The sequence below is a fragment of the Eutrigla gurnardus genome (assembly GCF_963514095.1).
Source record: "Eutrigla gurnardus genome assembly, chromosome: 19".
NCBI lineage: Eukaryota > Metazoa > Chordata > Actinopteri > Perciformes > Triglidae > Eutrigla > Eutrigla gurnardus.
Window position 1 is genome coordinate 8850464 of NC_139930.1, and position 13706 is coordinate 8864169.

General features: G+C 44.1%; 1 protein-coding gene across 2 annotated transcripts in view; it reads right to left on the reverse strand.

Moving 5' to 3' along the window:
• The window catches only part of whrna (whirlin a), a 145510-nt gene continuing 131804 nt past the window's right edge, over nucleotides 1-13706 (reverse strand). Inside the window, exons 8-12 of one of the 2 annotated variants that reach the window (XM_084034412.1) lie at nucleotides 11893-11967; nucleotides 9897-10479; nucleotides 8874-9040; nucleotides 7345-7467; nucleotides 1-1940 (exon numbers count right to left, since the gene is read on the reverse strand). In XM_084034412.1, coding sequence (XP_083890538.1) covers nucleotides 1758-1940; nucleotides 7345-7467; nucleotides 8874-9040; nucleotides 9897-10479; nucleotides 11893-11967 — 1131 coding nt within the window. In that variant the 3' untranslated portion in view covers nucleotides 1-1757. The remainder of the gene's footprint in view (nucleotides 1941-7344; nucleotides 7468-8873; nucleotides 9041-9896; nucleotides 10480-11892; nucleotides 11968-13706) is intronic. The other variant, XM_084034413.1, reaches the window with a different exon arrangement.

Below are 13706 nucleotides of genomic sequence, written 5' to 3' on the forward strand. Positions count from 1 at the left end.
TCTTAGTTGTCACCAGAATGATTCAGGAGTGTTTGATCGCCATTTCTCACAGAGCAGCGTTGTTGACATTCTTCAAAAGCAGCTCAGCCTCCCGCTTCACTTCCTCGCGTGTCTCAAACAGCAGCTCCTTTCATGACATTAACATTTGTCACTATTTGCTCCTCGTTTCGCGCATATTTCTCTCTTCTCGTCCTGTAACTTCAGACAGACAAACATGTACACAGCACACATCCGCCCACACAGCACTTGGATTAATTAGTCCAATTAGTTGATGCTTCCACCTGCAGCCTAATGTGAGCCTCTGGAGTGACACGTGGAGGATGTTTGCTGTGCATCCTCTCCACACATGCACTCTTCCTGAGAGGAAGCAAATCACCAACAATCACGTCTCATCTGTTTCTCGTCTCTTGTCGCCGTCTCATTCTCACTCGTCCCCTCTCGCTCCATCTCTCACTCCACCTGATTGCTTATCTCCTAATTGCTTTTTTGGAGCAAATGTATGTGTGTGTGCAGACGTTCCACGTGCCAACATGTGCGGAGGAGTGTTTCTCACATCTTTGGCGGTGTCGTCCTCTAAATGTCTCATTACTCCCCTATTGAGTGTAATTGCTGCACTGAGCATGGCGTCGCCGAGCCCCCCCTGGGCGAATATAATTAAAACTATGAAATTACAAAATAAAATCATCAATTGTTATTCAGAGCAGCAGGAGGGGAAACAATGAGGGATTTGACCCCCCCTCTGAGAGGAAGTCCACACCAAAACCAGCCACATCTGAAGACATGCAGCATCTTTGATCTAGCATACATGAAAACTGAGCTTTTCAAAACTTCTCTGTAGAGTGAATGAATCTGTTAGAAATGTGTTGTTTGCTGATGGAAATGAAGCTGCTTCCTTTTTCACAGCATTTTAAAATGTAGCTGGTTTAGTTTGGGCAAAGTCTCAAACAGTAGAGGCATGGAAAAGTGGAAAGGAAATGGGAAATGATGCGTGTGTGAATGTGAACGTTTCTGTTATACATTTTTCATGATCAAACAAATATGAGCATGTACTGTGTACTTATGTTAGCCTGAAATTATTTATTCATTTCCTTTTCATAAAAGGCCGGTAGCATCACCGTAAAACGTTCAGAATCCCACATCACCAGGACGGCCTGATTATCATCATCTCTCACATATATGCTGATGATGCAACAGAGGTTACAGGGTTTTTATAATTCGTATAGGATAATCTTTATGTGTACAGTATATATATATGCATCTGTATCTACATTTGTTCATTTGTACATTTTCAAATCCAAGCTTGTAAAGTCGAGCGTGGATCAGTCTGGGATGTGCAGTCGTCTCTCGTGTCGGAAGCAGAAGAGAAAGTAAATTAACTGACCAGAGGAGGAGGGAGTGCTACGAGAAGTCCCGGTGGGTTTCAGATCCACGGAGAGAACAAAGAAAAGGTATACGTTTCACTACTTTTCATCTTAGTGCATGAGGTGTCACAGTGGGGAGGTAAGACGTTGAGGAGAATCCTGAACGAAGTCCACAGCAGAAGTAATACCTTGTAGATGTGAGTATTGTGTAACCCGACTCGAGGGCGGGGTTACCGACGGGCTCAGAGATCAGTCGGTGGGTCATTTGTGTCGATCGAAAAGAGTTGTGCCATTTAAAACAACAGAACGCTTGAATTTCTCCCTCTCGTGTCGTCCTTGAACCCCTCTCCTCTCGGCGCCGCCCCTCACCATCGTCCACTCTCCTCCTCCACTCAGCTATAGCGCCACATTGAACTCCGTCACCAGGAAGTCCACGTGGTCCCTCTCTTTGGTCTTGAAGGCCTCGGCGATGAGGCGTGCGGCGTCCCTGTGCTCGCGGCCTCTCATGGAAATCCCGTTGACCTCGAGGATCACCTGACCCACCTTCAGCTGGCCACAATTATGAGCTGAACCGCCTCTCTGAGACAGGGGAAGACAGAACAGAAGAGACAATGTGAACTTTAAGAGAGCTACATTTGTGTCAATCTGGATAAAAAGCAGAAGAAAGCAGCCTTGTGTCAGAGCTACTCGTATATCTGCCTTCACACAGTCTGTGATTGGTTGTTGACACTACAAACAAACTACACCGGCGACAGAGACCCTTCCTTTCAGATGGCCTCGATCCGGTTGTTCAGTCTGCACCAGAGTTGGATTTAAAGGAACCAAACTGGTTATGTGTGAGAGCACCCCAAATTTGTTACGTTTCCGTCTGCTGATTTTCAACAGCTGGACTTGAAGTTGTGCAGCGTGAAGTCTAACTCTCGGGTGGTGTTTTTCGTGAATGAAACTGGCAGACTTCCACATCGAGCTGGAGGTGTCGTTTGTACTGATGATCACATCTCTCAAATGTACATCTACTCCTGAACAGGTGGCATTCGTTGAGCTGAAAGGAGGATTTTCTAAATCTGACGCGTACGAGCAACACGCACAGAAAAAAATTACAGGTTTAGGAGGAATATAAAAATGCTCTAGCCTGAGGCCCAATAAATCTACTGTAATTACTATTAATTTCACGCCACATATACAAAATGTCATGCTCTACATATAAAGAAAGCCTGAGCACGCCTTTCCAATCGAATGCATGAAGACGACACAAAACATCTCCTTCCTGGTCTTGTACATCAGGAAAATAGAAACGCAATATCATATGTGAAAATGTGAAAAATGCAATATATATACAATGTAGTGTAAATGAGCAGGGAGACGCATCGTTTCTGTTTTCTGTCTTTGTTTGGAAGAAAAATCGATCCACTTTACTTTGCAGCAGACAAAGGATTTGTCATACCAGCAGGAGTCTTTGAGTGTGGTCTGTACCTTTGTCTGTGATCGAATGTTATCTCCATGGTGGAAATCTCCACGTATCATTAACTGCAGCCAAGGGCCAAGGCTATCCAAAGAGCCCACTTGTTTCTGTGGCCCAGAGGCCCTTCAAAGAGCTCTAACGAGTGTGAGATCCTTTCTTTTGTTCCATTACACCCACGTAAACAAGGTCCTCTCAGCACCCAAACAAGAATCTAAACATCATGCCAGAAATGTGACAGATGCATTAGCGTACCGAAATAGAGCCCCTTTACAGAAAAACACATACATACACACTGATTACACACATTAGAAAAAAGCTGGCCATTAATGACACAGAGACATGCATAGGACGATGTTAACAAACATCTCATTCAGGGTCTCACTCCCTGCGTACGTCTCAGCTCCTTGGCAGTGAAATCTCTCTATAGGCCTCTCTCTGCTCAGAGCAGATCCTGCACACTTGATGTCACTTCTGTTTCTCTGAAGCAAACCTGAAAAGAGTTATATTTGTTCACACTATCTGCTTCATGGCCAGAGGATGGGTAGAAGTGATGAATTCACGGCTGCTCTCTCCAATCTGAAGTGGAAATCGCCCACGGCCTCCACATTTATAATCCCAGTCAAGACAGCTCCGACCACTCTTTCTCTAAACGACCTTCATTATACATTCAATTTGGACGTCGCTGCTGTGGATGAGGTGCCAATGCAAGAAGTAGTGTGGTGTTTTGGGTGAGAGGCAACATGTAACGGCCTCGGAATGGCTTTTGTGACGGTGTTATTGCAGCTCTGGCCAGGATCTGAGCTGACCGAGAGTGGCATCTTGTTAATCTCTGGCTCGTGATTGGCTGCCCTGAGCGGATCACTTTCTCTTCAGCCGACTTCCAAACACACCAGCAACGAATCAATCCAAAACACTTTTTAAGATAGAGGTGGGAAGTTTCAGCTATTTCCTGGTCAACTTTCTCCTCCAGCTAACCTCAAACACACTGCAGCCGATAAACCCACTGTGCACTTCCTGTGAGCAGACAAAGGAAGCCACTGAATGGTGAAGTCAGTAAAACACTTAGCATGAAGGTGCTAGAAAGCCTGAGATTTTAAATAAAATGAGCAGTGTTCATGTTCTACCAAGTAGCATCATTAACACATGATGCCACGTTGTCAGTATTGTGAAAATGAGTGTTACTACACAACTTGGTTCAGGTTAGAAAAAAATAACTCACGCTGACACGGGGAGAACATGCAAACACAGATCACTGCACCACCGTGCAGCCCCCAAATATGCTAATGCTGCTTTAAAATTCATTTGAAAGGGAAAGAGGAAACCTGTCCCTTCGATAGGTGAAAGCAGTTCCTTCCACATCAGGACCGCATCAACACCTATCTTATTGACTGAGCCGACAACAGTTACCCTGAGCTCGCCAAGTGGCGGGTCATTGTGGTCGGAAGACGGCAGCAACGCGTTGCTATCAGGAGGGGGGGCTGGAAACAACCAGGGGGCTGGTAGCAGCTTACTCATCTGCACTTCATCCTCAGCAGATTGAGGTGACTTGAAGCGAGAACCCTTGTGCCCAGAGAGTTGGGAGGCCAGATGTCTGCTGTCTCACCACTCCGTGTTTACAGAGAAACGATACTGCACAGGGCTCCGCTGTGATCCGTCTCCGTGACGACAGAACTGACCGCCATCAGAAAACCAGAAAAAAACGATTGTTGCTTTTTTTTTCATTCAAGTAATGATGCTTGGTCCTGACTGGGGGACGTTCTGAAGTTGTGTGTGCCTTGCTCAAGGGTCTAATAACATTGAGTTAGGTTTCCCCAGGTGACAGAGCAAAGTTTTCACGGCACACGTCTCCACCTTGAACAGTGAACGTGAAGTCATCCTCCATGTTTGTTACAAGTGGCCTTGAGGCTACCATGATATTAACGTCTCTCAGTGACTGTGAAGCTGCAGTGTTATTGTTCAGGAGCAGCGGCGGTGTCATGTAGCTTGTGATCGATAGGTTTTGCACCTCAGCAACCTAAAGTTTTGGATGAAATACAGTAACACAGCAATAATTGTAACCTGATTAAAATTTTAATCTACTCCTCTGGGGGACAAAATGAACTTTAACTCTGTTAAAATGGGCTCTTTAAATGAATTTGAACCGTGTTTCAGGAAGCCTCGCTGGACCTCGTCGTGCCAGGGTGAGTAAGTGCCAATTCTCTCTGCTATTATCACAATTTTTAGTGTCTTTAGACTCAAGTGTCTGTGAGATTCATCTGGCTTCATCTCTTGGCCGTAACAATCCTCAGCTGAAGGGAGGCTTCCCTACCGTTCATGTACACACAGCTGCAGTGCTGGCCTTCATGAAAAGTCACACCGTTTGCTCTTTTATTTCATGGCATAATCATTTTTTTGTTGTGATAAACAGGATGCGTTTATTCAAAACTGTGCGTGGGATGGTTTGGGATGTTATCTCTTGAATGCTGTTCTCTCCTGAGAAGGCTGAGCCTCAAGAGACCACGGCGACTGTCTTACATTGTTATGTCTTTGCCCAGGTCACATGGAAGAAAAAAGACGCTTTAATACCACAGAGGCTTTCATCAAATCATATCTATAAGCCTGTGATCTTCCTCTTTTGTTAAAGAGCTGCTGCTTTGTAATGTCCTAGTGAATGGACCTGAGGCTCTGATATAAAATCTGATCAGTGGTGTTTCTCGCTTCAATTCAATTCAATGTGAGTCATATCACAACAGAATTTATCTCAGGACACTTAACACATCGTGTAGGACCAGAACATGCTCATGATTTTGAGGGACAAAAATCAGTTAAACATCGTCCTGCATTTGTGTTGGGACTTGTATCTCTGGAGGGGAATTAAACCATCTGCTTGGTCCCAATGCAACGCTTCCCACAATGACCTTCCCAAACACCCAGATGCAACCTCTTCCTCATCCGTACAAAGCCCTCTTGTTCCTCCGCTCCTTGTTAACACAGATCTCACTTCTTTTGCATCCTTCATTTACACTTGCCATCCTTTCTTCCACTGTACTCTTTGATTTTGACTGTACTGATTTCCAATGCTTTTATCCCGACCCTCGCAATCAGCAGCCCTTTTTTTATTTCAATCACCAGCTCTGTAGAGCGGGAGGCTGAGAGACAGCTTTAAACACGGGTGTGGACTGCAGACTGGAGCTGCTCTGATCTTTCAATTGTAACCCCATGGTTCCTCTGTGGTTAGGACATGATTAGTGCTACAGACAGTCCTGAGCTAATGCTTTGTTGACATGCAAATTGCCACAACAGACAGAGAAAAGGACATCCTGTTACAGTTCTAGCTTTCCTCATAGGTGACTAAATATAAAAACATGTCCAACTCTGCTCAGCCTCATCATGAACTACACCTGAACATGTCAGAGCTGAGCCGTGGCATTACCTTTTACATGAACTCTGTTGTCTAATCTCTCATCCACCTTCCACCTTAATTCTGAGACAACAACATTATACCAACTGCCTCGTATTAAATTAGTAATTGCAGTGAATTACCAGCGTCTCCAGGCTTTTCCTGAAGGGAATTAATGTTACAACAATCTTTGTGTGAGCAACGAGGACAAAATTAGCAGCAATCTCAATGTGAGTTCAGCGGCAGTGTGATATAAAGCCTTAAAGGATATCAAATCCCACCTGGAAGGTGGGCGTGTGGGACCATCACGGAGAAAATCAAAGAAGACTCCCAGGAAGTAACGGAAACAGCCAACAACACATGGAGATTATTCACCACAAACGGAGCTGACCGCATGTTAATAAGGATTCAGAGGGTTAAAGGTGTGAGATATGGCCAGAATATTAGTCAAAAACATTTGAAAAACAAACTACCAATCAACAGAATGTGACCAGGTGACAATGTTACATCTTTGTATTATGCTGCAGAAATATCTAATGAAATGAGCGTGCTAACCAGCTAGCCACTTCAAAAGGTTATGGTGCCTAATATAGCATCCACTAGATCCACTAACTGATGGCAGATCAGTTAAATCCAAAGTGGCATTCATGAGAAAACTGCTCATTTCATCCTTCCTGCCACCAGGGCACTACTTTGCCAGAAGGAGCGTGGGCTGTGAGAGATGGACCTTCAGTTAGTGGTGAGCTGAAGCAACTCAAATTCAGCCAGTGAAAACCACAACACCGGGGTCTGATCCCGGAGGACTGCCCCAACTCCACGCCAGAACTAATAAAGTGTACATGGATCATAGAGCCTCCGGTTAGTGGCACTTTAACGACAATATAAACCCTCGCAACATGTGAAGATAATATGATAGCAGTGTCCTTATTAGGGTCTCACAGCTGCAGCAGTTTGGTCAAAATGTGCATATTCCCCCCTGCTGTTGGTTGATATGTTTTTGTTTAACTGATGACTGTACATTTACATTGTATGGACCTGTAGTAGAGTTGAAAGCTGCACCTGTTTGTTTGGAGCAGGTTCCGGAGGTATTACACATTTAAGCAGAGGTGAGCTTAGCGTGAGCCCATTTAAACATGACTCACCTGTATTGTGACAATCCGTGGCAGCGGCTGGCGAGTGTTGGCTCCGCCTTCAATGGCTATACCCAGCGTGCTGGCACTCTTTGCCACCCGCACTAGTACAGAGGTGGGCTCCAGCAGCCCCGGCTGCAGTAAGAGAGACAGAGGAGCACACGTTGTCAAATCAGAAGAACATTAGATATGCATATTTAAACACTTTTCCCTGAGTCGGCTTCCACTTTGTGCATACATTTATTTTTCTGCGACTGTTTATACAAGGAAGACGTTTGTACTTCTCTGTGCACGCGTGCTCAAGAGGATTCTCAGGGTTTACACATTCATAAAGGCAACACGAGTAATTTGTTTCTATTATTTAGTCGCCTCTCATGAAGGTCTTTTCCACAGGCTATGTGGGACTTTTTTCCCAGGGGGATTTCTTTCATCTGTATGTTAATCTGAAACACAAACCTGTGATTGTGTGTCCACACTCGAAGATAAATATCAATGCCGGCCTAGTGGTTAAGAGGAATACCGTATAATAACGGGGATGCCCATTTTTATTAGTATATGGATAGAAAATATTGTTCTAGCTTTAAAGGCCAATAAATGAAACCCCTTCATAAGCAGCCCACTTTCAAATCAGCCGTCTTTAAAACATGATATGTGGCTTGCAATATTTTCTCCATTGACTCTGCATTTAAACACTTTCTCACTTCTGCCCACAATTAGTTGCTCTGCTATGAGTTTTGACCGGCATCGACAACGGGACTTAAATAAATCTCTTTTTGAAATTAATTGAGGAAAGTTTTCACGAGCACGTCATTTCTCTCTTCTCAGGACACAGCCTGTAAATGCTTTGCTCTTTCACAATACAATGCAGCTTTTATGACACACTGGCGTCACATTTTCTGCCTAATAACTCTAAGACAGTGAATCAAACAGGCCCCTCTCTCATCATAAACAACCAGGCTACTCCCATCCTTACTTGTGAGTCCTTCCATCAATCAATAAGAAGCAGAGAGCGCTTTGAGAGTTTCATAAGGCTACACTGCAGTGAGCGAGCGCTGTAATAAATGACGGAGCATGTGACTGAATGAATGACATGAATGAGAAATAAACAAATGAGTGAAACAAAGGAAACTGTCTGTGTGAGCAAACAGAGGGAGGAGAGAAGAGATCACGGTTAGGTAGAGAAAGAAAGCACAACCATTTATCAGCCTGTTTTTTCAGACACACGCATTCGCATTCTATACATGTGAGGACCCGAAGTGACATAATAATGGATTCTCTATTCTTTAAATGATAATGTCTTTAATTCCCAAATATGTCATCATTTCCTTGAAATATCAACAATTTCCTCAAGTTACAAAAATGTTTAATAAAAAATGTCCTCATCTTCAAAGAGGTCACTCAAATGGGTCCTCACAAAGACAGAAATACAACGGCACACACACACACCTCTACACTAACTAACTGTGTGTCGTTCCTCAAGGTTTAACCATGAATCCACTCATCCATGTTTGCCTCAGAGCTGCTCTGATTCGCCCCCTCACCGGTTTGGAGAGGTTTGCCCCCCCGCCCCCCTGGGTGTCCCGAGGGTGGCGTGTGCGTGAGGAATGGGGGCTGCTGTCTTTGCTGATGTGTCCTGACTCAGCTATGTCCACCCCGCTGTCCTCACTGAGGGTCTGGCCGCTGTCTGACAGCTGAGATAGGGCTACACCTGAGGGTAAACAGCACACGTGACATGGTGATGTTTCAATCTTCTAACACAAAAGCAATCCAACAATCGTTTTTTATTGTTTTTACACGACTTCTACTTCAACTTTAAGAGAAAAACAAACACAGATGTTACGGTTTGTCCTGAAAAAGATACGATTTTACGATGTAATAGAAGATTAAAAGCTTAGTGACGTTTACGCTGTTCTGGGTAATTGCTCATTTCAGCACATTGAGCCCAAGTAAATATATTTTTGGAGATATATTTTTTTTTCTAAATGATGAAAATTAGCAGTCCTTCTGGCCAGTATCAGTGAATTAATATGTATCTAATGTGAATGATTCATAATTACTTCACATAAGAGGGAAGGGAAGAAATACATTTGTTCCTCAAACCTTCTACTCATCTAAAGTCAATGAACAGTTTACAATATGGACGGCTCCAGTACAGTGACATTTTTTTTTTTCATATTTTGTGTTCACATTACATATTAAACATTTTCAGGTTTTGGCTGTTGAACATAATGTTCACAAAACACAAAATGCCTAAGGCGGAAATAAATGTATCTATTTTCTTTTGTGCACATTTCAGCCGTGCTGTGCATCAGCAGGAAATTTAGAGATAATTACTGTGATTCATTGTTTAACTACTTCATGAAGCAAAAAATAAAATGCAAAAAATGCAGCTGCTAGTCTGTGCCTCACATCCTTATGTCAATCTGACCTCTGTAATATTCTGACATTTTAAATGTATTTAATTACTAATTAATGAATTAAATCCATAATTTTTAATAATTCAATAATGACATGTGCATGTTATTAAGTTGAGGACAAACATTTGGCCCTCGGAGCTCCCTCACCTCGAGCTTGAGGCAGCGGCCGCACCTCGTTGACGTCGGGCTCTGCGTTGGGCCTGTGAACCTCCACTGTAACAAACCGCTGTTTGGAGCCAGGGGAGGAGGGGGAGGCTTTGGACATGGACACTGGTTTAAAGGGAAGTGAAGGGGGCGGGGGAGGAGCTGGGAGTGGAGGTGGAGGTGGAGGTGAAGGGGACGGGGCAGCTGGTTTGGTGCCCCTGCTCGGGGACTGGACCCTGGGGAAAGGGCCGATGTTGAGCCGTGTGACCATAGATAACTGAGCAGCTGTTATCTGTTCTTTCTTGAAAGGTACTGAGGGATCTCTCTTTCTGATGACCGCGTAGTCCCGGGACGGGTCCCTGGGATCTTCTCGTTTGTGGCGTGGTGAGGGTGAGGCGGGGGGGTGTGCTGGCTCTCTGTGGCGGTTGTGAGAGGCCGGGGCTGTGAAGTACAAGCCTGAGTGGGAGGATTCGGACGAGGGGCATTTGTTGAGCTGATCTCGTCTAGTTGGGCGCCTCTGCACCCCAGGTGGGGGTGGAGGCTTGAAGGAGGGGGGGGGTTCAGCGGCGGTGGACTGTACCTCGTCCTGAAGTGAGAGGATATATTCATCATTTATTAGGGGCGTTACAATGACGGCAAAACAAAATGTGAGCACACTGGATGCATTATGGAGCAGAAATATTAAATGCAAATAATCTGACTCTTCTGTTGTTAGCTTAAATTGAATTATTTAATCCATCAACACTATCAACTGTTAGAGGGTTCAACTACTGAGAAAAAAATATATTACAAGTTTAAAGTCTTAAAGAAACATCCTGCCTCACAAATGGAAGTTGAATCTTAGGATTTTACTTCAGTTTAATCAGGATTTGTGGTAAAACGAGGAGTGAGGACATCAAGGTTTTACTTATTCTTCATTTTAGTTGTAGATAAAGATCTGCCAGGTTATTTCACACCTTTTCCCACTCACTGTACCTCTAGTTGTACCTACAATAGTTTGGGTTTATTAATTTAGGTCTTGATATAGTTATCTTCTATCAGATTCCTCCCAAATACAAAAAACCCATGAAATACCTTTTTTTTTAAGAATTCCAGAACAACAGGACACTTATTTTGCAAAGACACGTCAATATTGGATTTCCAACAACAACGACATAAGAACTGGATAAAATTGTGCAGAGAAATAAATAAGTCCCAGTTTTCGTTGAACAACCAAACCTGAATATCTGAATAACTGCAGGATTACACCCCTAATGTGGAACATACAGAGGAAGTACATCCCAGAAAAGTGGTCACACTCCTTTATCATTTTTCACTCACACACCCGTTTAACCACTCCACCAGTTTTAGTAACAACGAAAGTCGCCTTGAAGACGCATCCCACCGACACGTCGCCGCCGCGTGTCGTGCGGTTCCCCCAGGATCCTGTGTTTCAACGTAAGAGTACTCAAACACAAACTGAACGGTGGGATGAACACGGAGACTGGCTCGCCAGCGCATGGAGAGAGAATCAAATGAGCGAAAAGTACGTGTACAAAAAGAAAAGTGAAGTATGACTTGGACGAGAAGCTTCCTCCCTATTTCGAATGAGAACTCTTGATACATTTTTGTTTTTGGAAGCTGGAAACTTTTTGCAAATGTAACATATAACTAAGCTCTTCCTTGTTGCAGGGATGGAGAGGAAGGAGGAAAATTGGACATGGCAGGAGGCCCAGAGTGATCTTCTCTTTCGACACTACAAAGAAAAGATGAAGAAAGGCTACACCGACACTTACTCTCACAAAGCCCTACTTGTCTTCCTTTCTCTCGTTCTCATTTCATGGTTCCAATACTCGGATACAAAGCCTGCAGGTCAGCAATGTGACGTCTCAAGTACCTCCATCCATCTCTACCGCGTCTCCCTTTTCTTTCTGCACCCTTTCCTCCCCACCCCTCCTCACTGTGTCACATCCATCTTTATCAGGCCGAAGCAGCGGCTGTGGCTGCCTGCCGGGCTCACCAGAGAGATGTCGGTCAGCAGCGCGTTCAGACCCTCCGGAGGACCCTCGTCGTTACCTTCCACCACGCTGTCGTTCTGAGAACCGCAGCAGAGATGGAGGGAGAGGGACAAGAGGTGAAAGAGGAAGAGGCAAGGGGAGGGGGGGTTAAAGAAAGCAAAGATAGAGAAAACAGAGGGGGGAGGAGAGTGATTAAAGTGAGAAAGCTTGTGAGCAGATGTTCAACACAGATGTGTGTTTATCCCAAAACAAATTTGTTCCACGTCTCCTAGATCTGTTCGCATGTGCTTGTCAAACGTAAAGTTTATAAAGAAGGCAAATAAGACATGCACACACGCACACACAAACGTGGCTATCTACGTCTTCGTCCACCAGCAGAACACACATGCTGTGAAATCGATGGAGAGACACAACAGCTGACTTCAAAGCTGGATTTGGCAGCTCAATCCTGCCGGCGTGGCGGAGAAGAGGAGGCAATTTGCAGCCGATCCGTAAGTGATTTCAGAGAAGAGGAGCCGAGTTTGGAGAAACGTTGCCCTTCATTTAACTCTGCCACTAAAGCAAAACAAAGCCCCATCAATTCAGCTTAATTACCCCTCGTTGCCGCACTCAGACAATTTATTTATCAAGAGTCAATCGGCTTTCTACATGCGGAGACGCTGCTCTGCACTGTAAGCAGTCAGAGCACCCTGAGTTAGAGCGTATGTCATGTCTCTCAGGCAAAGACTGTATTAAAAGCGAGTGAAGTTCTTTTTAGAACCATAAGTATATTGTGGTGGGACGATGGTCCCATTTTATTCTAATGGGTCCATAATTTAGCAAATGAACATCATGCTGTATTGATGAAGACTTGAATAGATTGAGAACATAAACTTGTGTTTACCAAGTTTACTGAGATAATAAATCAAGAGAGAAGTAGGGTCATTTTCTATAAAATCAGACTTCCTTTTGTCGCCCCCTGATGGTCAGAAGAGAGAATGCAAGTTTAAGGCACTTTAGGATTGGCCTCACTTTTTTCAGAACCGCAGGTCACCGCCTGCTCTCAGCAGGAAGTTAAGGCACTATGATTACACTGACATAGAGGCCACCTTCAAAGACAAATGATGTACAGTCTAGATTGAGCAGTGGGGATGAACTTGCACCTCTGATTGATTTCTTTTATGAGAAGTAGCAAATGACTCAGGACGAGCGTGACAGGATCACAGATGTTAAACTGTGACAACAGAGGAAGCAATTGTGATTAAAAACACAACTGATCTGCTTGCAGATGCCTGATTGTGGAAAGTGTCAGTAAGAAGTTGAAATATGACCCGGCATGTAGAGTTTGAGTAATGTTGAAGATTCATGAGTTTAAAGGCTCATCAGAAGCCAAACACTGCACAGTGGATTGTAAATACTTCATCATCCAATTCAGGGATAAATGCTAGAATTACAGCATGGGATTTCATCTGATTGGGTTCGACTTGACTGCGACCTGGAAGACAGAAACCCGTCAGCCATAGTGAGATACATAGAGTAATCAGATCTATTTCATGATAATCTGTCATTAAATCTGAATAAACGTTTCCAACAGCAACATAGTGTGACGACATCTCCATACTGTGTGTGTTTGTGTTCATATGCATTGGTATGCAGGTAACTGAATACCTGGCTCTGAATGTGGTTCAGAAATCCAGTGATTTTTTTATCCTCCCAGCTCTCTATCTGCCTCACACAGCAGATGTAGCAATCACCCACCAAAACAGCACAAATAGAGACACACAGAAACACGGGTAGGACACACACACACACACACACACACACACACACACACACA